At 41.6% G+C, this 27,986-nt stretch overlaps 1 protein-coding gene across 3 annotated transcripts in view; it reads right to left on the reverse strand.

Annotated features, from left to right (window-relative positions):
* ADAMTS17 (ADAM metallopeptidase with thrombospondin type 1 motif 17) overlaps positions 1 to 27,986 on the reverse strand; it is a 386,286-nt gene that overhangs the window by 60,733 nt on the left and 297,567 nt on the right. Inside the window, exons 15-17 of one of the 3 annotated variants that reach the window (XM_073653354.1) lie at positions 9,958 to 10,078; positions 6,954 to 7,028; positions 2,525 to 2,605 (exon numbers count right to left, since the gene is read on the reverse strand). In XM_073653354.1, coding sequence (XP_073509455.1) covers positions 2,525 to 2,605; positions 6,954 to 7,028; positions 9,958 to 10,078 — 277 coding nt within the window. The remainder of the gene's footprint in view (positions 1 to 2,524; positions 2,606 to 6,953; positions 7,029 to 9,957; positions 10,079 to 27,986) is intronic. The other 2 variants (XM_073653355.1, XM_073653356.1) reach the window with 2 other exon arrangements.

The raw sequence follows: 27,986 nt of genomic DNA on the forward strand, positions 1-27,986 counted from the left end.
GTCACTTGTGGGGGTTTCAGCTGTTTCGGCATGTCAGCAACTCTTCAAATGTGACATGGTGTCTGCTGCCTATCCTAGCCAACATAGCGCTCCTTTCTCTTCCGAACCCTGCCGTACACCAAAGCAGTGGTTTTCCCCCACATATGGGGTATCGGCGTACTCAGGAGAAATTGTACAACAAATTTCATGGTGCAATTTATCCTGTTACCCTTATGATAATGCAAAATTAGGGAATGAAAAACATTTTTTGTGGGAAAACTGTGAAAATTTTATATTTATGGCTCAATATTCTAAACTTCTGTGAAGCAGCTGGGGGTGCAAGGTGCTCACCACACATCTAGATAAGTTCCCTAAGGGGTCTAGCTTCCAAAATGGTGTCACTTGTGGGGGGTTTCCACTGTTTAGGCACATCAGGGGCTCTCCAAACGCAACATGGCGTCCGCTTATTATTCAAACAAATTTTACATTCAAAAAGTCAAATGGCGCTCCTTCCCTTTCAAATCCTGCCGTGCGCCCAAACAGTGGTTTTCCCCACATATGGGGTATCAGCGTGTTCAGGAGAAATTGCACAACAAATTTCATGGTGCAATTTATCCTATTACCCTTATGATAATGCAAAATTAAGGGATGAAAAACGTTTTTGTGGGAAAAATGTGAAAATTTTATTTTTACAGCTCAATGTTATAAACTTCTGTGAAGCACCTTGGGGTTCAAGGTGCTCACCACACATCTAGATATGTTCCCTAAGGGGTCTAGTTTCCAAAATGGTGTCACTTGTGGGGGGTTTCCACTGTTTAGGCACATCAGGGGCTCTCCAAACGCAACATGGCGTCTGCTAATTATTCAGACAAATTTTACATTCAAAAAGTCTAATGGCGCTCCTTCCCTTCCGAACCCTGCAGTGCACCCAAACAGTGGTTTTCCCTCACATATGGGGTATCAGCACGCTCAAGAGAAATTGCACAAAAAATTTTGGGGTCCATTTTTTCCTGTTACCCCTGTGAAAATAAAAAAAATTGGGTCTAAAGTAACATTTTTGTGAAAAAAGTTAAATGTTAATTTTTTTCTTTCACATTCCAAAAATTCCTGTGAAGCACCTGAAGGGTTAATAAAGTTCTTCAATGTGGTTTTGAGCACCTTGAGGGGTGCAGTTTTTAGAATGGTGTCACTTTTGGGTATTTTCTGTCATAAAGACCCCTCAAAGTGACTTCAAATATGATATGGTCCCTAAAAAAATGTTTTTGTAAATTTTGTTGGAAAAATGAGAAATCGCTGGTCAACTTTTAACCCTTATAGCTCCCTAACAAAAAAAAATTTTGGTTCCAAAATTGTGCTGATGTAAAGTAGACATGTGGGAAATGTTATTTATTAACTATTTTGTGTGACATATCTCTCTGATTTAAGGGCATGAAAATTCAAAGTTTGAAAATTGCAAAATTTTCAAAATTTTCGCCAAATTTCCGATTTTTTCACAAATAAACGCAAGTGATATCAAAGAAATTTTACCACTATCATGAAGTACAATATGTCACGAAAAAACAGTCTCAGAATCAGGGGAATCCGTTGAAGCGTTCCTGAGTAATTACTTCATAAAGTGACAGTGGTCAGAATTGAAAAAATTGGCCCGGTCCCGAAGGCAAAAACAGGCTCTGGTGTGAAGTGGTTAAGCAGTGCTGTGAGCCATGACTGTAATCTTTCCAACCACCACCTCTATGACTGAAAGCCGGTGGCTCCAGGGAGGAAATAAGTTAATTTTCTCCCGGTATCCGCACTTTCAGTAAGGGGGCCAGGCATCAGTGTATCCCTACTTACTTGCAGATTAACTCTATATCTGCAGGTAAATAGTAATTTCTGAGGTGACAGCATCTCTTTAAAGCATTATCTGTCTGTGGGCAATGTTTTTTAACAGACAGCTCCTTTAAACTCCCTTTTTGATAGCTTCACACAATCAGAAGTTTTTCATTTTATCCATATACCGGTATCTATGCAGGATTTTTAGAGTACAGCACAGTTGTACTAGTGGCAAAATGATTCCATGAAAACACTCTTTCTATACCTCATGTGTTACATCATAGTAATACCAAGAGTAAGTGTAAAGCAATTTTCATCTCAAGGACATTACAGCAAAATTAAGCCATTTAATATACTGCAAAAGAAGAGCTCCCCAAGAAAGAGAGATCTGGGTGTGTGACGTGAGATCCTGCCGCCCGACCTCCAGAAATCAGAACGATAGATGAAATATAACTCGGCCTGTGCCCCATCAATTGACCTTAGCATTACGAGATGCAGCAGTACACTCCTAGAACCATTCATTCAGACGTCTACTGCTCCAAAGCAAATCCCAATATCTTGCTACAAAGACACTAATTTATTTATTTATTTTTTGTGGGGGGGAGGGGAGGGTTTTATTATGCCATACCGCTAACACAAGCTGCATTACAGGACTGTACTGGGGTATGGACACCAATGTAAGAAATTTCAAATTGGTTTCTATTGTAGATGAACAGAAATCAGCTTGTTTTACCCAGAAAACTATGTGCTGGCTTATCTTCCACAACACGAATCCTCCTGGCTCCTGCAGGGATGATAGCGGCTTCGATATAACCTGGAAGGAATGAATGTAGTGAGCACAAAAAAGGAGTGTGGAAAGCAGTATATACTGTATCTTTGGAATGAGTAAACTGATAGAAATACAGGAACACCTAAAATAAGACCAATAACTGTACACTAAGTAATACGAGGTGCATGCATAATAGTTAGAACGAGGTATAAAATGCCTGAAGTGTAGGTTCACCTTTGGAGATAATTTTATAGTTCACATACAGGTATAATCTACAAAAGACTTTAGTAAATTTGCGAGTACATTGTATTAAAGTACCACTCCAGCATTTGTTTTTTCAATTTTCAGTGGTGTCACTAATCTAAGTTCCCTGCACTAAGTCCCATACTCACCAGCCGCCATCTTCATCTGTTCTCAGCCCCACTTTGGTTGGTCTTCTCCAGTTTATCACCTGCTGGATCTCTTCAGTGTTTGATGGGTGATCCGGAAGTCACAACTCAATGTACCGTATTTTTCGGAATATAAGACGCACTTTTTTCCTCCCATGGGTGTGGAGAGCAATGAATATTCATTTCTCCCATGGGCTGTAGTGAATATCCATGGTCTTTAACAGCAGGCACACTGACCGCAGAGCGGCAGCAGGAGCCGCGCTGCGGTACAGTGTGCCGGCTATTGAACAGACTGAATGGTCACTGCAACCCACGCACAGAGTCCCGGCATGGGGAGCAGTGACAATTCCAGCACAGCGTCTCACACTGTGTGAGGGCGCATGGCAGGGACGCCATGCTTGCCCTGCCATGCGCGGCTCACACAGTGAGAGTGTCGGCAGCAGAGCGGGACAGCGCTGGAGGAGAGAGGAGGTGAGTATGATTGTTCTTTTTTTTTTTGTAGGCAGCGTGATGGGGGCTCAGAGGGTGCCATGCATACCAGGATGGGGGCTCAAGGGGTGCCATGCATACCAGGATGGGGGATAAAGGGGTGCCATGCATACCAAGATGGGGTATAAAGGGGTGCCATATATACCAGGATGGGGGATAAAGGGGTGCCATGCATACCAGGATGGGGGATAAAGGGGTGCCATGCATACCAGGATGGGATGGGGGCCCCTTATACCAGGAAGGAGGGGCCATACATACCAGGATGGAGGATATTAACAGAATTGGGGGACATTACCCCAATACCAGTGTCAGCAACAGACCCCCTCCCCCATAACAGGGCATCATGACCACATTTTTTGCTTACATTTTTTTTCCTATTTTCCTCCTTTAAAACCTAGGTGCGTCTTATGGTCCGGTGCGTCTTATACTCCGAAAAATACGGTAAGTCTATGACAGCCAGAAGCAGCCTCCCATAGACTTACACTGAGAACTTGTGACCGACACCTCTGACTTCAGGTCAGTCCAGAGCTACGATCACATTATGGAGGCACAGGACCGAAGCGGCACCGGGAACAGCTGAAGACGGCGGCTAGTAAGCATAATACTAGGGTCAGGGACCTTATGCTAGTGGCACCAGTCCAACACTGAAAAAAAAACCCTCTGGAGTGTGCTTTAAAGTGAACCTGACAGCTGATACATGCGGTACTTCCCGATCCACAGGTAACATGTAACAGACACTGTCTGTATGATCTCAGCCAGGTATGTCTGTCTCTGAAATGCTGCAGCTCTGGATTATAATACAAGCTGTAATTCATGATATGTAAAAGCTAAGTAATGGAATGTATTAATGTAATTCATCAGCATTATATGCCAATTGAACCTATAAGTCAAACCTAAAATTATGCTGAAAGGTCGACATACTCTTTAGGCATGATAGTGTAAGAGTATAATCACATGTAGCGTTTTTGTTGCATTTTTTAAGCAGCATATTTGGTGCGTAAAATACACTGAATTTTACAGTACCCCCATAATCAATGAGATTTCTGATGGGGGTCTTTTTTTCACGCATATTTTGAACCTTGCTGCGTTTTTGCCAAGCATGTCAATTCTTTCAAGGTTTGTGCTGCGTTTCTCATCCATTCAAATGAATGTAGGAAAAATGCATACAAAAATGCTGGAAAAAACACATGTAAAAACTCAACAAAAAAGTGCAGATTGTAAACAGCAAAAACGTAATGTGTGAATATACCCTAACACAGACTATATAAAGAAAGTGGAAAATGTTCATAGTTTGACATGAATTGTCTAAAAAAGAAAAGATGTACTGGCCACTCGAAGTATTTCACTACAGTTAAGATCTTGGCCAATTGGTCAGATTTCTCATTGCTTCCATGAGTTCTGTATCTAATGATGGTATTCTTCACATTTTGCTCAGGTTTTGCCAATACTAGCACATTTTAAGTAGTTCTTTTATTTCACTTTGTGGCAAGATCTGATGGAGGACAGGTAATCAGAAACCACTGATCTTTTACCCTTGGACATGGGTAACGCTTATCATAAACCTGAGAACTGCAATCTGTCCTCATCGGTACCAGCGGACATGGGCTCTCAGTTACAAAAAGTTCATCTTCTGATTGTTCTATTAATGGGAACGGTGTGTGGCCAGTATGAAGAACACAGGTAACATAAGACATATTGGAGCAGACTACTTATATGGGTACAAATGGGCAGAATGTGAAAGTTTATTGTAAACTAAAGAAATCCAAAACCAGCAAAGGTCACCATCAAAGGTTCATGCAAAATTCAACAAATCACCAATGATTTTTTTACACGAGAAGATGTCACGCAAGGCAGGCAATGTCAGTCTGAGCAAAACCCAACATCAGCATAAAATGAATTTTGTAACCGTTTTGTACTCTGGCAAAGCTTGAACAAATAGATGACATCACAAAGGCTTACCAAACATGCGTGTGAGCTGCTACACTGTAAACAGTCTGTAGATGTTGGGTTTGGCAATGAGATGCTTACGTTGTTCTCATGCCAGACAGTCTGACACTTCATCTGTCATCTTGAGAGATGATGTTGCATGGCTTTGGTCCCTTTTGAGTAAAGTTTGCTAAGAAAGGACTCTAGAGGATGCCATGGAGGGGTCAGATCTTGGTTTATGCCCAGGATGACGTCACAATATTTTGACACAAGCCTTGCGTTCACTGGTCCCGGGAAGAACTGGGACTGATATGATAGGCCAGGCATGCACAGATCACAAAACCTTGCAAGCAGCTTCTCTTTATGTCCTCATCCACATATAGAAATACACATTTATCAAAGTGTTTCTTCAATTTGACAAGGATGACGAGAATGAGTATTTTATCGTTACTGATATTGCACAGGGCACATGTGAGAAAAGCTACGGAGGGAAACTATAGGCCACTCTGATTGTTACAGTGTGGTTTCTATATTACAGCAGCTTTTTACCATTATGATTTGATACCATGATGTCAGATCCTTTCAATTAGAACCTGTAAAAATGTGCACACAGCCAAGCCGTGAACAAAGAAAGACCTTGTACGGTGGCGCGCAGAGTTTGCCATATGGACCCTAAGTGCCGCCATATGGTGCCTCCATGTTCCTAGAGGAGAATACCTCTGTAACTCGGCATGCCATTTTTCATCATGGGCTTCATGTGAACATGTGAAGAAAAGCTCACAGTGCCTCTGTAAAAAAGAAATTAAAAGCCCACGGAGGTACAGCATGGGCTTATAGCAAGCTATATGGACCATATTACACCCTTGTGCCTCAAAAATGTGAATTCCTTGAAGGAACACTTTGATTAATGATTATTTACTTGAACAACTAATTGGAAGAGAAAACGCCTTAACCCCTTCATTACCAACAAGCATCTACTATACACCTCTCAATAACCTTTGCTTTTAATTATATGCTGAGATTTTTATCATATGGGAACCTGGCTATAATTCTATGGTCCTTGTTAGCACTGTACTTGCATCCGGATGACATATCATGAAATATTAACATTCATATTACACTGTGTAAGGCATGTTCATAGCATCACTTCAGGAAATCTGCAAAATCTTATCAGATATTCCTCCGCATGGGGTATTACCATTGTATTGGCAATTGTCCAGACCCCATACAATGGATTTGTTACACATCTGATTGTATTTCCTATGCAATTGAGAGATAATTGTTTATGCAATATCTAATACTGATATTATGGCAACATTTTCTCTTCTCTTGTCATGATTTAATACATGTCACATGTTGCCTTACGTAACTGAAGTCGGTAACTATAACCGAAGACTGTAGGCTTTGTCTAGTATATTAATTTGTAAGAGTAATATTGCTTGTGTGAATGAAGGGGTTAAATTGTCTGTGCAGAAGTGGTGGAAACCATTGATACTTTGTAGTTTTTGGAAAAAATAAATGACAAATCCCAAAGAAACACCAACCAAACACCAAGCAGAGGCGCCACACAATGACTACACCGCTCTTACATGTGAAACACTTGGGAACTGTCTTTGGCTTTGTCATGACACATGTGGAAACCTTCTTACAATGACTACTGTTGACTAAGGAACACAAATAGGTCAGAAGTTGATGTGGTCAACACTTTTAAGTCAAAAAAGTTTTTGAGTGGTTGAGAATTTTGGGGAATATTATCCAGTGAAACCTTCTAAGACAATACCTGAAAGTCTAAACCTACAAGAATTACAAATCCAATATAAACCTTTATTTGCAGCTTGGTATGGTAATGATGGAGTGCGGACACAGATGATAATGGAAGCTACTTTGGTGACTGTATGAGCCATAAAAAGAATATAACCTGATCCAGTAAGACAGCCATAACATGTAAGTTATATAAGTCAAAACTACACATTCATGATAGCATTAGGTCAATGTATTGAGTTCTGTCCTCCTTACATCTATCTGTAAGGCTGAGGCTATGTGTTCCCACTTTCTGTACCTTCTCAGTTGTGGAAAGCTTTCTTTCATTGTGGTCAAAATGTAGCCAATCCTATTACTAAGTGTGAGCACACAAAGGGCCTGATACTTCAAGACCAGCGAATCTCACACCGATCTTTATAAGAAGGCATGCCGGAGTCAGAAGTTCCTGATTCATGAATCCGGCGAGTCAGAAAAGTGGTGTGTGTCTCCGTATCGGGGACTGGAGTAAGATTTGTAGCGTAAGGAATGCCACTGCTTATCACAAATTTGGTTCTCAGTCCCTCCAGTCTTGCCCTAGCTCAGCCCACTTTATTAGAGCTGGGGAAACTGGTGTGAGACCTCCAAAAACTCAAAAAATGTGACTTTTCAAAGGTCAAAAGAAGTCTGGCATAAAAGCTTTGATGAATCAGGGGGAAAAGGGTTTATAAAAAATAAAAAAAGACAAACATAGCTAAACATTACCTGCTGGCACTAATAATATGCTTATGGTAGTATATGTTTTGCCATTCCTCGGTTATTCCTTCCAGAAATTCATGAATAAAGTGACAATTGGGTTCCACCAGTTGGGGTTGTGTCTCAACACAGTCAGCACTGATTGGACCGTGTCAAACAATGCAGACTGTGGGGGGACATACCCATTTGACAATAGGAATGATAACACCCAGTTGTCAATGTATTAATACATTTCTAAGAGAACAGAGGAATGGCTCAATGCAGGGTTATGAGAACCGATGATCAAGCATTGGTATTTCTTGAGAAATGCAAGTATTTCCCAGAACCAACATGTCAGGAGTGATGACAGGTCCTCTTTAACCTTCTTTACCTCCATGACATATACAGTATATCCATCATGGAGTGAGTGCAGGTGTATGGAGACTGCTTAGGAGCTAAACCCAATCCACACAGAAAGGTGCCGGCTGTGTTATAGAACCGATTGCTGCTTTTAACCACTTAAACGCCATTGTCAATCATTAGACAGCAGCTTTTAAATGGAGTGATCTTACTGAGGAATCCATAGGGCCACCCATTGTAGATCCTTCCGCGATGTGATCACGTGGTGCTTATGGATTCCCAAGGAAGCCTGGGGTCTGCTGAAAGCTACTGTTGGGTACTCCCATGAGGTCCAGTCACAAGCTGAATTTCACAGGAGATTGTGACTTTTACTACATACTGCATTACTGATTGCAAGTATAAGTTCCCTATGTTAACTAAAAAAAAGTGAAAAATTAAAAAATTATAATAATTTCAAGATTAAATAAAAAAAGAAAAGAAAAAAACAGAAAGAAAAAAAATCTGAATTACCTAACTCTTTTCCTCATCTAAATAAAAAATTGTTATTGTTCCATCCATAAAAGTCTGATCTATTAAAATATAGCTTAAATTAACCCATAAGATGAATGGCATAACGATAAAAAAAAATCAAACTGCTGGAATTGCTGTTTTTTGGTTGCCACACCTCTCCCCCAAAAATGCAATACAAAGTCCTTACACAGGTCCATCAACAGAAAAAAAAAAGGTTCTTGGAATATGGTGACACAAACCATTCTGACCGAAGATCAGAATTTTTTATGCCACTAAAATAATATAAAACTGTACAATTTTGGCATCACCGTAATCATGCTGACCTGGAGAATCATGTAACCAAGAAATTTTCACTATACAATGAATGCTGAAAACACAAAGCCCAAAAAAACAATGGCGGAATTGGTGTTTTTTTCTTTTGCCATTTCACCCGATTTTTTTTCATGTCATTTAGTATATAGTAAAATGGTATGGATATGTGGATGGAAAAATAAAAAAAAGCTGTTGCTCTTGGAAAAAGGGGAGGAAAAAACAAAATGGCAAAAGAACAAAAATGGCCCTTTCTTTAAAGGGTTATTATGGACTGATCACAAAAGCTAAAACAATGCAGCCCAAAAAAGTCAAATTGAAATAAGGATAATTAAGCAGCAGGATGATCTCAAACCTTGAGTAGATGTTATCTTCTCTACGATGTATGGCATTTTACATATAAAATCTTGTACAACTATAACACAGCTGAGTTTTTCTTTGACACAGTGCATCATGATGTGTTATCAGTGGTTTTCAACCGGAGGGAAGGTAGAGATCTTAAAAAAGCTGAACTCACTTGCTCAGAAGGAAAGGTTAAATGACCTAAGCTGTCCAAATAGTAGAAAAAATTTGGCAGAACCCAGCGGATTGGCTTATGATGTAACATATATACTACTAGATAATCCCCAGAGATCTGCTGTCAGGTTAGAAAACAATAGGATATGTCAAATTTCAACATGCCTGGAGATAAGTTGTTGCCAAAGGTGCCAGCAGCAGCTTTTCTCCCTCTCCCTATTGAAATAAGTTTGCAGTTCGGCTGATAGGAGAGCGCATGTTCATAGAGAAGCTGAATGAAATCGCTGCCAACCAACAACTACATTACATGTATTGGTTCTGCTGACAAAATGATTTGCACTGAATATTTTTTCATTAATCTCCCCAAATGTGTTATAAGACTGTAGGTGATTATTACACACGACAACATCTGTGCTACTTACTTACCCATCCCTCTGGAGTGATTGAAGTCTCCTTTCACAACTTTGCAGGTTTTACCATCACCATTGCAGACCCCACAACGATCTTCTTTGGCAGCAGAACCAATAATCCCATCACAGCCAATTTTCTAAAAAGAAAGATAAGCTTTAAGTTCAGAGTATTCGTGGCTGATTGCTTGGGCATTAAACACTACCTATTCGGTTACCTAACCCTTATCTGGAAAGTGTGCGTCTATCCTGCAGTGTTTATAAAAAAGATGGAGGAGTGAGATCATGTTGCTATTATTTGAGTTTTATTTCTGTGCTCCTAAAACAGAATTCATGTGGAGAACGGACCTGTTACAGAATGGATCCAAACTGAAGCAGAAGATGCCCATTGACTATAATAGGCTCCGTCTGATTTCAGTTTGGTGTCTTTTTTGTGAACGGAATAAAAAAGTGCAGCAAGCGGAAGTTGTTGTTCTGTACTTCACATTAATTCAACCTTGCTCTTTCTGTAATAGAAAAGAAAAATGGGACTCAAAGTAAAGGTGCTAACAGAACCCCATTATTATTATTTATATTGCAAAGGATTTATTGACCCATTGTCCAGAGAAAAGTATAAAATCCAATGGGGACAAAAGATCACAAGGCATAATAAATAATAATTTAGATAGCGTGAGTGCAAACAAAAAATAAAAAACATATCAGATCATCATAATGGTAAAAGTATAACAGCAGGAAGAAAATAATGAGACTTTGTTATATAAATTAGAAGATAGGGCAACACCAAGTAAAGTAAGTAAATATATTTCTAAAGGTGCTATTGACATGAAATTATCACCAGGTGTCGATAACAACCCATCGAATCCACACAGGCAAAGAAATCGAACCATAGATGTCCATAAATTAAGTTATGTGTAATAACGAGAAATGACACAGGGAAAAATTATTGAACACGTGAAGAAAGAGAGGTGCAAAAAGCCATGGAAAGTCATGACACCAGCTAAAATGTATCAGTAATTAGAAAGCAATCATGTCACTATGTGAAAAAAAATCACTTGGTTCAACTGATGGCCTATAAAAAGGTGTGTCATTACCAAGGTGCCACACAAGAAATATCTCATGATGGGTAAAACCAGTGACCTGTGTCAAGACCTTTGCAACCTTATTATTGCAAAACATACTGATGGCATTGGTTACAGAAGAACGTCTTACTACTGAAGGTTCCAGTGAGCTCTGTTGGGGCCATAATGCGGAAGTGGAAAGGACATCATTTCACCATGAACCAGCCACGATCAGATGCTCCCCGCAAGATTTCAGACAGCGGAGTGAAAATAATTAGCAGAAGAGCTGTCCAAGAGTCAAAGACCACCTTGGGCCAAAATCACACCGGAGCAATGCATGCGACTACTTTATAAGGTCAATGTCATGGCCTGCAAATAGTCCGGATCTCAATCCAATTGAAAATCTTTGGTGGAAGTTGAAGAAAATGATCCATGACAAGGCTGCAACCTGCAAAGCTGATCTAGTAACAGCAATCAGAGAAAGTTGGAGCCAGATTGATGAAGAGTACTGTTTGTCACTCATTAAGTCCATGCCTTAGAGACTGCAAGCTGTTATTAAAGCCAGAGGTGGTGCAACAAAATACTAGTGATGTATTGGAGTGTTCTTTTGTGTGTTTGTTTTTTCCTCAGAACTGAGTGATTCCATATTTTTTTCCCTCTGCTTGGTTTGAAAAAAATTACACTTACTGAGTACCACATTTTTTATCTTTATTTCTTTTAGTGTTTCTTAGAGCCATAAAGTTGCCATTTGAAATGACTTTAGTTTTGTGCCATGTCTGTGATCTGCTTTTTTTCAACAACATTAGCCAACTGAATGAACATCCTCCGAGCCCAGTGATTCCATAATTTTTGCAAGGGGTTGTATATTTATTTAGAAAATTGGTGACGTGTTCAATTTTTATTTCACCTGCTGTATATGAGATTAGTTTCTGGGTGTGTTTTGGGATATCAGGTATGGGTCAGATAGTAACACCTCCCAGTGAAATCGGGTAAAGAGAGTCTTGGGTGAAAGTCTGTATAAGGTAATAAAAGATAATCCAAAAGCGATGAACCCTAGGGCAGGACCGCCAGATATGTAATAACAAACCCTCACTACTACAACCCCTAAAACAAAGGAGAAGAATACTCAGAAAATCTGTGCCAGCCTCTGGGGTGTCAAATACCATACTATAAGGAATTTATAACAAGATTCCATCAAAGATACATTAATAGAGAATTTAACTGAGTGATATCCAGTCAATCGCTAAAGGATAAAGATTGCCAGAGATCCTCCTTCCTGCGGAGCATTTAGGACAGTCCCAGATATCCCCTTTAATGAAGGAATTGGTAGTGGGATTGTCACCTGTCAGTAACTTATTGCATTTCCAAGCATTATACCATCACTTCTTATGGTGTGAAAGGTTTAGATTGTTGATGACATACTTGATGTGTTATATTCCGGATTATGTAGCATGTTATACTGCCAAATATCCTTTGGCTGCCCTGCTTTACCCATGCTACTATTTTCATTTTCTTTATAATGTGGGGTATTCATTGGGTGGTTTAAATGAAAACCAAAATGTCTGGCATTGAAACAAACAAGGTCACAAATGAAAAGATGGTCTTGTGATTTATGGCTCAGTGGTTTATAAACAGTTCCAGCTGCCAGCTGTCAGAAAAATATTAAATAAAATGGAGAAAATAAGTTTAAAATGTCAATTTTTAAATGTGGATTTTATGTACTGTATATCGCTAAGAAGTACAGGAGGCAATGAGGTAACAGCGCAGTGCTCAGGGACAGAGGTGGTCTCCCCTTAATACTAATTTAATAAGGAAGCGGGGCAAGAGAAAAGAGCTGAGCGTAATACGAGGGAAGGTGACACCATCTCTCCATAATACTGTAAGTACACAAAGGAGAACTGGGAAATGGAGGTTAAATGTTACTGTAATCAAGGTGTATAGAGAGGGGCCTCACAAGGATTCATGTCAATGGCTAGTCAAAACCAGCTTAACTGCAACTATTAACCCATTTCCCTCAGAGACCAACACTCGTGAAGTCTACTTTGACGGGATAAGGGGGTGTATTATAAACCTGATCACCTTTTCCAGGCACCACCAGGAGATTACAGGTTAAAACAATGGCAGCAGGGGAGTAATATCTGGAATTAGGCACAACAGTGTCGGCCCAGTTACTGTGGTTTTACAGCAAACAAGGTCAATACTCCGACCCAAATCAAGTCAGAAACATCTCAGCGAGTTGACGTAGTTCCTAATGTCTCCCATATGTTGCTGTATTAACCGGTCTCACAGGGTGATTTACCCTTATGGATGCCAGATGTTACGTCAGTGACCATATTTTCCAATGTGAGGTACTAAAAATATAAGGGAAGGCTACCAAGCACTATAGCTATACAGAGGAGTAGTAATCACTGTATACGTTAATATAAGTATGAAAATGCAGATTAAAAAGTTTAAGGGATATTCACAAGCTTGAAAGTTATTCCCTAACCACGAGAAAGGGGATAACTGACTGATCCCAAAAACATGGGCTCTGAAGAGGCCAGTATGAATGGGACAGTGGTCGATCATACACATCTCCACTCCATTCATTCTTATAGCAGTGCCGAAGATCAGCCGAGCGCAGCGCTCAGTTATCTCTGACAGTCCCAGTAAGAACAAATGGAGCGGACCCCAGTGACCGGCCACTGCTCCATTCACATGGGGCTCTGCCCTGGTTCTCAGGATCGGTGGGGGCCACAGCAATTAGCAAGTTATCCCCTATCACGAGGAAGGAGATAACTTTCAAACTTAAGAATACCCCTTTAAATACTATATGTAGGATTGCCATTGAAATTTGTGCCCCCCACCCTTCCCCATCTCATCTAAATAGTCATGGATTTATCAGGCATTCTCTCATGCCAACAATACTTTCGGTCTCAAGCACCACAAAAATCATGTTATCTGTCCACTGTATACACAAAATTTAATGATGAAGTCTCAGGGCTGATTAGTTCTGCTGGGTTCAATTTAGTATTTTGGTCATTTTTAAAGGGAATCTATCATCAGGTTGTTACCACCTGATCTAAGAGCAGCATAATGTACAGAAAGAGACCCTGATTCCAGCAGTGTATCACTTACTGGGCTGCTTGCTGAAGTTTAGATAAAATCACATTTTTATCAGCAGGAGATTATCACTAGAGGACTAGTAAATCTGCTGCTATGTAGTCCTCCATAATAATAAGCTGCTTAATTCCACTCCCACCACTGATTGGCAGCTTTCACACAGTGTACACAGAAAGCTGTCAATCAGTGGTGTGGGCAAGTTATACAGAGCTCAGCATTCAGATATAACAGATTTGAGCAAAACTGCAGCAAGTAGCCCAGTAAATGACACATCACTGGAATCAGGGTCTCTGCCCCTATACCATACTGCTCTCAGATGGGGTAGCAAAAGCCTAGTGATAGATTTACATTAAGGTTAAATTAAACTTTAGTGGCTTTCTTTTTAAGATTTTTTTCCCACTCTATGGGAAAAAATAGGAGTTTATGCTGTTTTGGCATCTTAGGGACTCTGCAAGTGTAACATGGCATCTGCATGGCATTATACTGCATATTAACCTTACTTTAAAAAAAACTATTATTTAACACACTCAATAAACATGACATACGCAGATTTGGTTGGAAAATTTATGGCCACGGCCTTTATTAAAAATTCTTATACTTAAAAAAACATAATTTTAATAAAACTCTTATAACACCGCAGCTTAGCCATAAGCTCAAGCCCGTTTACCTTACCAACCAGGTGTCCATTCAGTCTCCTGAACGACTAACCCCAAGGCCATGATGAATATAAACATATATGTAGGGAGGGTGGGGCAGCAGCACTAGATGAGCAGCATCTGAGGACTGACACTCTCCTCAGGCGCTGCCATCTTTAATACCCTGCACCACCAATGTTTAACCCCTTAACCCCCGAGGGTGGTTTGCACGTTAATGACCAGGCCAATTTTTACAATTCTGACCACTGTCACTTTATGAGGTAATTACTCTGGAACGCTTCAAGGGATCCCCCTGATTCTGAGATTGTTTTTTCGTGACATATTGTACTTCATGATTTTGGTAAAATTTCTTTGATATCACTTGCGTTTATTTGTGAAAAAAATGGAAATTTGGTGAAAATGTAGAAAATTTTGCAATTTTCAAAATTTGAATTTTGATGCCCTTAGGCTATGTGCCCACGATGCAGAAATGAAGCAGAAAATTTCTGCAGCATTTCTGCATCTCCCTGGCAGAAAAAAACGCATGCAGATTGACAAGCGCTTTCCAGGCGATAGCATCACTTGGAAAGTGCTTGACAACTAGGTCACACTATATAAATCCATGCAAACAGCATGGATTTATACAGTGTGAACCGTAAAAATTAAAACAAATAAAGCTATACTCACCCCCGATGCCCCGGCGTGGCTGCAGCGCTGCTTCCTGGCTGGTTCCCGGCTGCCGGCATATCGCGAGACAGAGCGGTGAAGGGCCTGCGGTCACATGACTGTGACGTCACCGAAGGTCCTTCAGCGCTGCTGGCATTCAGAGAGAAGACGCTGGATAGGTGAGTATAAACTTTATTTGTTATTTTATTCTTTTTTTACAGGTACAATGGTACCCAGGTCTGGATGAGAGTCTTCTCTCCTCCAGAACTGGGTACCATCCGCACATAGAGACGCATAGAAGCCGCTTGTAAAAATGTACAGTCGCGGTTTCTGTGCGTCTCAATGCAAGTCAATGGCGGGAGTTCCGCTGCGCTTCCGCAAAATTAAATGACATGCTGTGGATTTTTGTACGCAGCATAAACGCTGCGGAAAAATCCGCAGCATGTGCATAGAACATGCGGAATCCCCTTGGGGACCATGGGGTGCGGATTACCTAGCGTTTTACAAGCGTTTCCGCTGCGGAAATTCCGCAGCATAAGCGCTTGAAAAACGCTACGTGGGCACACAGCCTTAAATCACAGAGATATGTCACACAAAATACTTAATAAATAACATTTCCCACATGTTTACTTTACATCAGCACAATTTTGGAACCAAATTTTTTTTTTGTTAGGGAGCTATAAGGGTTAAAAGTTGACCAGCGATTTCTCATTTTTGCAACAAAATTTACAAAACCATTTTTTTAGGGACCACATCACATTTGAAGTCACTTTGAGAGGTCTTTATGACAGAAAATACCCAAAAGTGACACCATTCTAAAAACTGCACCCCTCAAGGTGCTCAAAACCACATTAAAGAACTTTATTAACCCTTCAGGTGCTTCACAGGAATTTTTTGAATGTGGAAGAAAAAAATGAACATTTAACTTTTTTCACAAAAATGTTACTTTAGACCCAATTTTTCTTATTTTCACAGGGGTAACAAGAAAAAATGGACCCCAAAATTTGTTGTGCAATTTCCCCTGGGCACGCAGATACCCCATATGTGGGGAAAAACCACTGTTTGGGCGCACGGCAGGGCTCGGAAGGGAAGGAGTGCCATTTGACTTTTTGATCGTAAAATTTGCTTGAATAATTAGGGGACGCCATGTTGCGTTTGGAGAGCCCCTGATGTGCCTAAACATTGGAGCTCCCCCACAAGTGACCTCATTTTGGAAACTAGACCCCCCAAGGCACCTATCTAGATGCATAGTGAGCACTTGAAACCCCTAGGTGCTTCACAAATTGATTCGTAAAAATGAAAAAGTATTTTTTTTTTCCACTTTTTCATTTTTACGAATCAATTTGTGAAGCACCTGGTGGTTCCAAGTGCTCACTATGCATCTAGATAGGTGCCTTGGGGGTCTAGTTTCCAAAATGAGGTCACTTGTGGGGGAGCTCCAATGTTTAGGCACACAGGAACTCTCCAAATGCAACATGGTGTCCGCTAACAAATTGAATGGAAAATCGGCTCAAATTGTTAGCGGACACCATGTTGCGTTTGGAGAGCACCTGTGTGTCTAAACATTGGAGCTCCCCCACAAGTGACCTCATTTTGGAAACTAGACCCCCCAAGGCACCTATCTAGATGCATAGTGAGCACTTGGAACCCCTAGGTGCTTCACAAATTGATTCGTAAAAATGAAAAAGTATTTTTTTTCCACCTTTTCATTTTTACGAATCAATTTGTGAAGCACCTGGGAGTTCCAAGTGCTCACTATGCATCTAGATAGGTGCCTTGGGGGGTCTAGTTTCCAAAATGGGGTCACTTGTGGGGGAGCTCCAATGTTTAGGCACACAGGGACTCTCCAAATGCAACATGGTTCCAATTTGTTAGCGGACACCATGTCGCGTTTGGAGAGCCCCTGTGTGTCTAAACATTGGAGCTCCCCCACAAGTGACCTCATTTTGGAAACTAGACCCCCCAAGGCACCTATCTAGATGCATAGTGAGCACTTGGAACCCCCAGGTGCTTCACAAATTGATTCGTAAAAATGAAAAAGTATTTTTTTTTCCACTTTTTCATTTTTACAAATCAATTTGTGAAGCACCTGGGGGTTCCAAGTGCTGACTATGCATCTAGATCAGAGGTCCCCAACCGCCGGTCCGCGGACCAGGACCGGGCCGTTGGGGTTTTTCAGCCGGTCCGCGGCACCGCCACAGACAATCACTAAACATTGACAGTGTGCTCTGGTCTGCGGTGGCTCAGAGCACACTGTGTGGGGTGGATGCTGCCCGCTGTTCTAGACTCCCGCAGGGTAGACCTGTAGAGCAGAGGTCCCCAACCGCCGGTCCGCGGACCAGGACCGGGCCGTTGGGGTTTTTCAGCCGGTCCGCGGCACCGCCACAGACAATCACTAAACATTGACAGTGTGCTCTGGTCTGCGGTGGCTCAGAGCACACTGTGTGGGGTGGATGCTGCCGCTGTTCTAGACTCCCGCAGGGTAGACCTGTAGAGGACCTGTGATGACATCAAGGTACATAACTGTGATGTCACCACAGGTCCTGAAGCAGGATGAAGCAGGGGCGGAACTACCGCCCGTGCAGCCGGTTCATTGAACGGGGGCCCCGAGGGAGAGGGGGCCCCTCCAGCCTCCAGCAGGGCCGCCATCAGGGCATGACTGCCCTGACTCCAGTATGGGGCCCGGCCGGTAGGAGTCCCCTCGGAGCCCCCCTCTTGTGCGTCTCTCTCCTCATGGGGCCCCCGGCCCCATGCAAAGCGCCGGGTCCAGGACATCTCATAATTCCTCTGACTTCCGGTCATGTGACGGCGCCGTCACATGACCGGAAGGCAGGAGAACCTGGTGTCAGCGATTTGGACGAGCGCCAGGATTCTGCAGGGATCGCATGGGGGTAAGTATAACAAGTTTTATTTTTTTTTAAATACAATTAACTAGGAGTGGGGGGAATGGGAGATGCACATGGGGGGAGGGGAGAGATGAGAGATGCACATGGGGGAGGGGAGAGATGAGAGATCCACATGGGGGGGAGGGGAGAGATGAGAGATGCACATGGGGGGGAGGGGAGAGATGAGAGATGCACATGGGGGGGAGAGGAGAGATGAGAGATGCACATGGGGGGGAGGGGAGAGATGAGAGATGCACGGGGGGGTGAGAGATGCACGGGGGGGATGAGAGATGCACGGGGGGGATGAGAGATGCACGGGGGGATGAGAGATGCACGGGGGGGATGAGAGATGCACGGGGGGGATGAGAGATGCACGGGGGGGATGAGAGATGCACGGGGGGATGAGAGATGCACGGGGGGGATGAGAGATGCACGGGGGGGATGAGAGATGCACGGAGGGGATGAGAGATGCACGGGGGGGTGAGAGATGCACGGAGGGGGATGAGAGATGCACGGAGGGGGATGAGAGATGCACGGAGGGGGATGAGAGATGCACGGAGGGGGATGAGAGATGCACGGGGGGTGAGCTGCACATGGGGGGGTGAGAGATGCACATGGGGGGGGTTATGTTTACATAACTTTGTTGCCTTATGAAGGGCGGGGGGGGCCCCAAAAATTTCTTGCACAGGGGCCCACTACAGTCTGTGTCCGCCCCTGGGATGAAGTAAATGCAGCTGAACAGCAGCTGTCAGGACAGCTGCCCTGTCCTGCTGCAGGGCGTGATGGGGCCTCAGTGATGCGGCTCCTGGCACAGCACATTATGTGGGGCTCCTGGCGGGGACCTGGTCTACACTATATGATAAGTATGCACTAAACTCCAAATCCCTCCATTACCCCGCCCCCATATGACCAAAGCCCCGCCCACCCCACCCCCTCCTTGCTGGGCCATGGAAAAATGATCTTGCTTCAAGCCGGTCCCTGGTGCAAAAAAGGTTGGGGACCACTGATCTAGATAGGTGCCTTGGGGGGTCTAGTTTCCAAAATTGGGTCACTTGTGGGGGAGCTCCAATGTTTAGGCACACAGGGACTCTCCAAACGCAACATGGCGTCCGCTAACAATTTGAGCCGATTTTCCATTCAATTTGATAGCGGACACCATGTCGCGTTTGGAGAGCCCCTGATGTGCCTAACAGTGGAGCTCTCCCACAAGTGACCCCATTTTGGAAACTATACCCCTCAAGGATTATATTAAGGTGTATAGTGAACATTTTGAACCCAGAGGTACGACACAGAATTTGATAACATTAGGTCATCATATTGAATAAGTTGTCATTAGTCTTGAGCGCAAGTGCTCACTACTTGAGTTTGCATCGGGTACTCAGGTATGCACCATGTGCTGCGTGTGCTTGAGTGACATGCTCGAGTCCCTGCCCCGCATGTTTCACGGTTATTAGACACCCAAAAAAAAAACATGCGGGGATCGCTCGTGCATGGCAGGCAATCCCCGCAAAGTTTTTTTTGGCCACGAAGCATATGGGGCGGAGACTCGAGCATGTCACTCAAATACCCACGATACTCAATGCATACCCGAGCACCCGATGCAAACTCAAGTAGCGAGCACTTGCGCTCAACACTAGTCACCATATCATCATCTTTTTTTCTTACTTTTGAAAAAAATCACAACCCCATCACAACCCTAACCCCAAACCCAGCTCTAACCCTAGCCCTTTTTTTTTTTTTTTTTTTTTTTTTTTATTCTGTTCCGTGTGTGGTAAAATTGATAAGGCAGCTTTATTCTTCGGGTCAGTACGTTTACAGCGGTACCACATTTATATTCTTTTTCTATGTTTTGCACTTTTACATAATAAAAGCAATTTTATAGAAAAAAATATTTTTTAGCATAGCTTTATTCTGAGAGCTATAACTTTTTTATTTTTCGGCTGATGGAGCAGTATGGCGGCTTGTTTTTTGCGGGACAAGATGACGTTATCAGTGGTACCATTTTTATTTATATTCGACATTTTTGATCGCGTGTTATTCCATTTTTTGTTTGGCGGTATGATGATAAAGCATTGTTTTTTGCTTCGTTTTTTTTTATTTTTTTTTACCGTGTTCACTGAAGGGGTTAACTAGTGGGACAGTTTTATAGGTCAGATTGTTCCGGACGCGGCGATACCAAATATGTGTACTTCTATTGTTTTTTTTTTTGTTTTTTATAATAATATTTATTGATGGGTACATTATATTTTTATTTTTGGTGGATTATTTTTTTAATTTTTTTTAAAATATTTTTACAATTTTTTTTTTTTTTCACTTTCTGACAGTTTTTACACTTTTTTACTCTGTCCCACTCTGGGACTTTCACTTTTTTTATTCTGATCGCCTGCACAGCATAGGGATGGAGCACCATCCCTGTGCCGTGCAGGCTGTCAGCGCTGGACAGGGAGAAGATAGTTTGGAGATGCACTGCGCATGTCCAAAAAATCTTCCTGCTGTCTGGTGACCCGGATGTTGTCATGACGACATCGGGTCGTCATGGCAACATCCTGGAAGCCACGGCAGACAGCGCTGGAGGCCGGAAGAGGAGGTGAGTATCTGTGATCACCTCCCCTTGCCACCGCAATGCTGCGATCGACTTCGATCGCAGCATTGCGGGGGTTAATGTGCTGGGAGCGGTGCGGGACCGCTCCCTGCACATAGTATCGGGTGTCAGCTGTGACAATCAGCTGACACCCGGCGGCGATCGCGCCCGCACAGCCTGTGTGCGCGCGCGATCGCGATGACGTACTAATACGGGTCTGGCTCTTAAGTCCCAGGGCACAGACGCGTATTAGTACGTCTAATGTTGTTAAGGGGTTAATAAATATTAGGACCCTATCAGCAGCTGTCGCATAGGGAAGAAGTAGTCTTCCCCCTGCGACACCCCACTGACAGGCTGGCTACCTGAACCAATCCCCAGTATGGCGGGAAACCATTCCAGCCACATTAACCCTTTCAGGAGAGGAAAACAATGCATAATAATGCCATGCATTCCCCTCCTGAAGGTCCGGGTCTTAACAATCTATTCCAGTCAAATTTGTACTCCAAATATCAAATAGCCCCCCTTCCCTTCCAAGCTCTGCCATGTAACCAAACAGTAGTTTCACGCATATGAGGTATCACTGCATTCAAGAGAAAGCGCGTAACAAATTGTGGGGTCCATTTTCTCTTATTATTCCTTGTGAAAATGAAAATGTGTTAATCCATGTGAAGCACATGAAAAATTAACCTACTTCACTATACTAGTTTTGTATACTTTGAGGGGGGCGTTTTTTAAAATAGTATCACTTCAAAAGTGAATATGTACCTAAACAAACTGGTTTTATAAATTTCCTTGAAAACAAATTTTTAATTTGTTGCTAAACTTTTAAGCCCTCTTACATCTTAACAAAATTCAAGACATTTGAAAAATGATGCCCTTGTGAAGTAGACATATGGTAAATTTTGTTTCTTAACTTTTTTGTTTGGTATAATTATGTCGTTTAATAAAAATTACAATTTGAAAATTGCTAACTTTTCAAAATTTTCAGCGAAATTCAGCAAATTAATTGAAGTTTCTTTTGGAAACATTTTGCGCTACTTAAAGGGGTTTTCCCATGAACAAAAGTTGATTTTAATCAATAGTTCTTGGAATTATAATAAGTTCTACAATTGCTTTCTCCCCTGCCCTGTGGTATGATCAGACCGTGTTCCGTACACGGTCAGACACAGCCATTACACAGTACAGAGCAGGGGCACATTTATAAGATTATCTCAGCACAGAAACATTTTATTTAAACACATCCAATTGTGGAAGTTATTATTATTCCGAGATCTATTAATTAAAATCAACTTTCCTTTGTGGGAAAAGCCCTTTAAGTCAGGGTTTCCACATAAATCCACAAGAACAGGATTCAGAAGGAACCTGTAACTATTCACTCTAATTAGGGATATGAGGCCACTTTGGACCGTGTTTGGCCTCTATTCTGGGGGTGTCCCATCTTTTCAGGCATTCATAAAGCTATGGTCGACAACGCTTCTGAGAACACGTAAAAATACCAATAAACCAACTTTATTCTTAGGGTCAATACGATTATAGCAATACCACATTTATACCATAAAATATTTCAGTTTTGCATAGCCATATACTGAAAGCTACAGTGGCATGTAAAAGTTTGGGCACCTCTGGTCAAAATTACTGTTATTGTGAACAGTTAAGCAAGTTAAAGATGAAATGATCTCTAAAAGGCCTAAAGTTAAAGATGGCACATTTTCTTTGTATTTTAGGCAAAAAAAAATACATATTGTCATCTTTTGTATTTTAAAAATTACAAAAAGGAAAATGGGCCGAAGAAAAAGTTTGGACACCCTTGGAAATTTGTGTGCTTAGATAACTTTTGTTCATTATCATTGTTAGGAAAGGCCAGGTGATGCAAATTTCCCAGCTTTATTAAAATCCAGCCTTCTCTAACTTTGTGCCAAAAAACAGCAGCCATGGGCTCTTCTAAGCAGATGCCTAGCACTCTGAAAATGAAAATGGTGGAGGCCCACAAAGCAGGAGAAAGCTATAAGAAGATAGCAAAGTGTTTTCAAGTTGACCTTTCCTCAGTTCGAAATGTAATTAAGAAATGGCAGATAACAGGAACAGTGGAGGTCAAGATAAGGCCTGGAAGACCAAGCACAATTTCAGTGACAGCTGCTTGTATGATTGTTAGAGAGGAAAATCAGAACCCCTGCTTGACTGCAAAAGACCTTCAGAAAGATTTTGCAGACTCTGGAATTGTGCTACATTGTTCTACTATTTAGAGACACCTGCACAAATATGGCCTTCATGGAAGAGTCATCAGAAGAAAACCTCTCCTGCGCCCTCACCATAAAATTCAGAGTCAGAAGTATGCAAAAGGACATCTAAACAAGCCTGATGCATTTTGGAAACAAGTCCTGTGGACCAATGACGTTAAAGTAGAACTCTTTACCCACAATGATCAAAAGTATGTGTGGAGAAAAAAGGGCACAGAATTTCAGGAAAAGAACATCTTGCTAACCATTAAGCATGGGGCTGGATCAATCATGCTTTGGGGTTGTGTTGCACCCAATGGCACGGGGAACATTTCACGGGTAGAAGGAAGAATGGATTCAATCAAATTTCAACAAATTCTTGATGCAAACATAGCATCATCTGTAAAAAAGCTGAAGTTCAAAAGAGGATGGCTTCTACATATGGATAATGATCCTAAACACACGTTAAAATCCACAATAGACTACCTCAAAAGGCGCAAGCTGAAGGTTTTACAATGGCTCGCACAGTCCCCTGATCAGAAGATCATTGAAAATCTGTGGCTAGACCTCAAAATAGCAGTGCATGCAAGACGACCCAGGAATCTCACCGAACGGGAAGAATTTTCCAAGGAAGAATGGATGAAAAAAACCCAAACAAAAATTGAAAGAGTCCTGGCTGGCTTCAAAAAGTGTTTACAAGCCGTGATACTTTTTAGGTACTAACCATGCAGGGTGCCCAAACTTTTGCATCTGCCCATTTTCCTTTTTGTAATTTTTAAATTGAAAAAAATTACAATATATATATTTTTTTTGTCTAAAATACAAAGGAAATGTGTCATCTTTAACTTTAGGCCTTTTAGAGATCATTTCATCTTCAACTTGCTTAACTGTTCACAATAACAGTAATTTTGATCAGGGGTGCCCAAAATTTTACATGCCACTGTATAACTTTTTTATGTTTCTGACGACAAAGCTGTATGAGGGCTTGCTTTAAAGGGATGAGTTGATTTTTCAGTTATAAAATTTTAGTTTTTTTTACATATAACTTTTTGATTGCTTTGTTTACCAAATTTTGTGTTGCAATATGATGAAATAAACTGAGTTTTTGGTATATTTTTTTATTTCTTATGACGTTCAACATACAGGTTAAATAACATCAAAGTTTTATAGCTTGTGTTCTTCTGCACAAAGCGATGTGTAATTTTTTGTTCATAAAACCTGCATGTTTAATGGCTACACATTTTTTCTGTGACTTTTTTTTAATGATTTTTACTTAACATTTTTTTTTACATTTTTACACATTTTAGTGTTTTGTTTTGTTTTTTTTAAGTCATCCCACCATTGAACTTGAACATTTCACACTTCGATTGCTGTTTTTATGCACTACAATACCACTGTATTGCAGTTTATTAAACCTTTCAATTTTATACTGCTTATAGCAAAGACTGACCGACCACTATAACTGGCATTACTTGGCCTCAGGTTACCATAGTAACCATCAGCACCTATGCAATTGTGTTGAGGTGGAGCTGATAGGAAGGAAGAGGGAGCCCCTTCACGCGTTAACCAAATAGATGCAACGTCGCTATTGACAGTGGCCTCTAGTGGCTAAAACGACCACGACTGGTGCTAGCACCAATATCAGCCAATACAGTTGGGTGTTAGCTGCATTATACAGCTAACACCGATTCAGCTGGGGTGTGCTCTTTACTTATTACTTGGCATAATAAAAAGCCGGCACTGAGGAGCAAGGACCCTTAATTCCCGCTGTAATGAAGGCATATCGGCAGGCATTGAAGGGTTAAATCCCCATACAAATTTGATTGAAATCAGCAGAAGTGGTTGATTTCAGAGGGACCGGACAGCCATCTAATTGGTATGGGCCTCCTGACAGATGATGTTGATGTAAATAAAGTAGATAAAGTTTTGTAAAGTTTTGAATTCATATGCCCAATCCTTTTGTTCTCTCTGGAGTTGGTGCACCACCAGAGGTGGTTTTCTATTCTCTCCGTTGAAAACACAGGAAAGTGGAGCAGAGCCATCATGTAGAGGTAGCAGAGAGAACTTTCTGGCAAACAAGTAATTACCAGAGATCTTGGTCTGTTTACTAAAGCGGACCAGCCTAATATATAAGGTCAGAAAAGGGTTGTAATAATTTCTGAAGGACTTTTTCTTTCAACTGTGTAAGATTTTGTGTCAGATGTCTATAAAAATTAGAATGTAGTTTCTGAAAGATCTACATTGGTCTAGGCCTTCCAAGAGTGTCCTTCCAAGGCCTCCTAGGCCTTTCAAGAGTGTCCTTAGAATGAAGGTCCTTAAAGCATGTCCCAGTTGTTAGTACCTAACCATGGGACAATCTACGAATTAATCCCACGAGGAGATTCTAGAAGGTTTTAAAGTGGTTGAGAAATGGGAGTTTGCAATTACTCTTTGGCCTCCTATTCAAACATACCATATCTAAAATATTGCTAACATGGGAGAAGGTAAATTAGATCTACCAGAAGTGGGACCTCTTAAAGGCTCCAATCAGGAACTCGTCCAGTAAGAGTATAGCCTGGGAACTGGTCCATATTTTTGCTCGGACAGGTCTGCCAAAAAAGATTTTGACAGACCAGGGAACTCCTTTCATGAGCAAAGTGATGAAGGAGCTCTGTAGAGTCCTTCAGATTGCCCAGATACGGACCTCAGTTTACCATCCACAGACGGACGGCCTGGTGGAAAGCTTTAACAAAACCTTGAAAGCAATGCTCAAGAAGGTCGTTGAAAAGGATGGGCGAGACTGGGACTACCTGCTTCCATTTCTGCTTTTCTCCATCCGAGAAATCCCTCAAGCTTCCACTGGTTTCTCTACATTCGAGCTCCTGTATGGCCGGCATCCAAGAGGTCTCCTAGACATCGCCAAGGCAACCTGGGGGGCTGAGGTCACGCCCCACCAGAGCGTCATCGGACATGTCACCCAGCTGCAGGAGAGAATGGCGAAAGTGATGCCCATCATGAATGAACATCTCCTCTAGGCGCCGGAAGCCCAGGAGAGGGTGTATAACCGGTCAGCAAGGCTGAGACAGTTCCAGCCTGGGCATAGTCTTCTGGTTCTCATCCCCACCATCGAAAGTAAGTTCCAGGCCAAGTGGCAAGGCGCGTATGAGGTGGTGGAGAAACTCGGTGAAGTGAACTACAGTGTCCACCAGCCTGGCCGAAGAAAGCCGCATCAGGTGTACCATGTGAACCTGCTTAAGGCGTGGCGAGATCAGGAACCCGTGGGAGCTCCTTGCCTGGGAACCACTCCCGTAGGCCAGGTGGAATATGTCACAATAGCGGAGACTCTATTTTTTTTCTTTTTTGGTGTTTATAAATTATTGTCCTAAAGAGCTCACAGGAGAAAGTAATAGCATACACAAAAGGCAAGAGAAGAATCTTTTAGAGGGGCATGTATGGTTAGCAGGAGTTCAGAAACTAAAAGTAAAATTTCAGCTAGTTGGATATTTGCAAGTCTTACTTATTTGCAAAAGTGTCTTCAAAAATAGGTTTCTCTATGCGAGATGTACAATTTGCTTTTTACATTAAAATATAAAAGGACCTTTTTCAAACTCTTCTCAAGAGAAAAATTCTGGGTACATGACCATTTAGATGAGCAGATTATCAGGGAATGAGGGTTCTTAAGAACACTCATTTCCAACTATCAGCCCTTCTAAATAGGCAGGCAAATACCAGATGAAGGAAAAAAACAAATGCTCGTTGGGTGCAATGATTTTTAAGTAGGCTAAAAATTATCGTTCTAGGAAGCACGTCACATCAACTATCATTCTATGCACATAGAAGTATGACGGGACTGCTTAAACAGGCTATTATATACCCGTCAATAGGCTTGCATGTAATGCTGGGTTCAGATGTGCCAACTGAAGCCTTTAAACAACTGCCGATCGGCTGTATGCAAGCTGATCAGCAGTCATTTACTGGCTTGTTTAGGCAGGCAGACAAGAATTCTATGCACAAAAAATGAACACTAAAATTACATTATTACATTAAAATGATCATTCTGTGTGCATAAAATATCATGTTATCAGCAGCACATCTCCTGTTTACATGGGGGAATTTGCTGCCAAGAACAATGATTTTTAAGCCTGCTTATAAATTTTCACAACAGACAAAGTGCATTTTGCTATTTTGTCGGGTGTTTACTGGCCTGTTTAGAAGGGCCTATAGTTAGTTCCCCCAATCATCGGCCCTTCTAAATGGACCCAGACTAACATACATACATTTATTGCAAACATGTTTGCTACCAGTATTTACAAATTTACTATTACATATACCCATTAGATTGAATTGTTCACCAGACTGAATAATGGATCTTCTCCATGAATACGCTCTATTGGACAATAAGAAGGTTAACAAAATCAAATTAAAAACTAAAGCATCAGCACAAAGGATAATAAAAGCTTACACAATGCTATTTTCTGCCATGTTCTAGAAACTCACTGGCTGGGCATTCACATTAATGGAAAACTAAATCCTGTGCTGCAATTGTGACTTTATCTGATGACTATATCCTTTGGTTCATCATCCATTTCCCAAAACTTATGATTGAACATATCCAGCAATTTGCTGGCATAAAATCCTCCCAGCTGTTCTGTAGAAATATTTCCATCTCACTGTCTGAATAACACATCTTCATGAGGCCAATGCAGAATAACACATACTCATTAGCTCTCACGCCAAAGTAAAAGCATCAATATACTTATGTAGTCTGGATTTGCTGTACTATATCAATGGGCTCATGTGACGACACAGCTTTTCTTCTTAATTATGCCAGACATACTTTCTGATGGGCAAGAGCAATATACCTTTATTTTTAGGTTGACTTTTTTAACCTGTGTTCTTCCTTGGTTGAGTAAAACAGACTATTGT

The sequence above is a fragment of the Phyllobates terribilis genome, unplaced genomic scaffold, assembly GCF_046119375.1.
Source record: "Phyllobates terribilis strain yellow unplaced genomic scaffold, ASM4611937v1 Scaffold_11__3_contigs__length_659146591, whole genome shotgun sequence".
NCBI lineage: Eukaryota > Metazoa > Chordata > Amphibia > Anura > Dendrobatidae > Phyllobates > Phyllobates terribilis.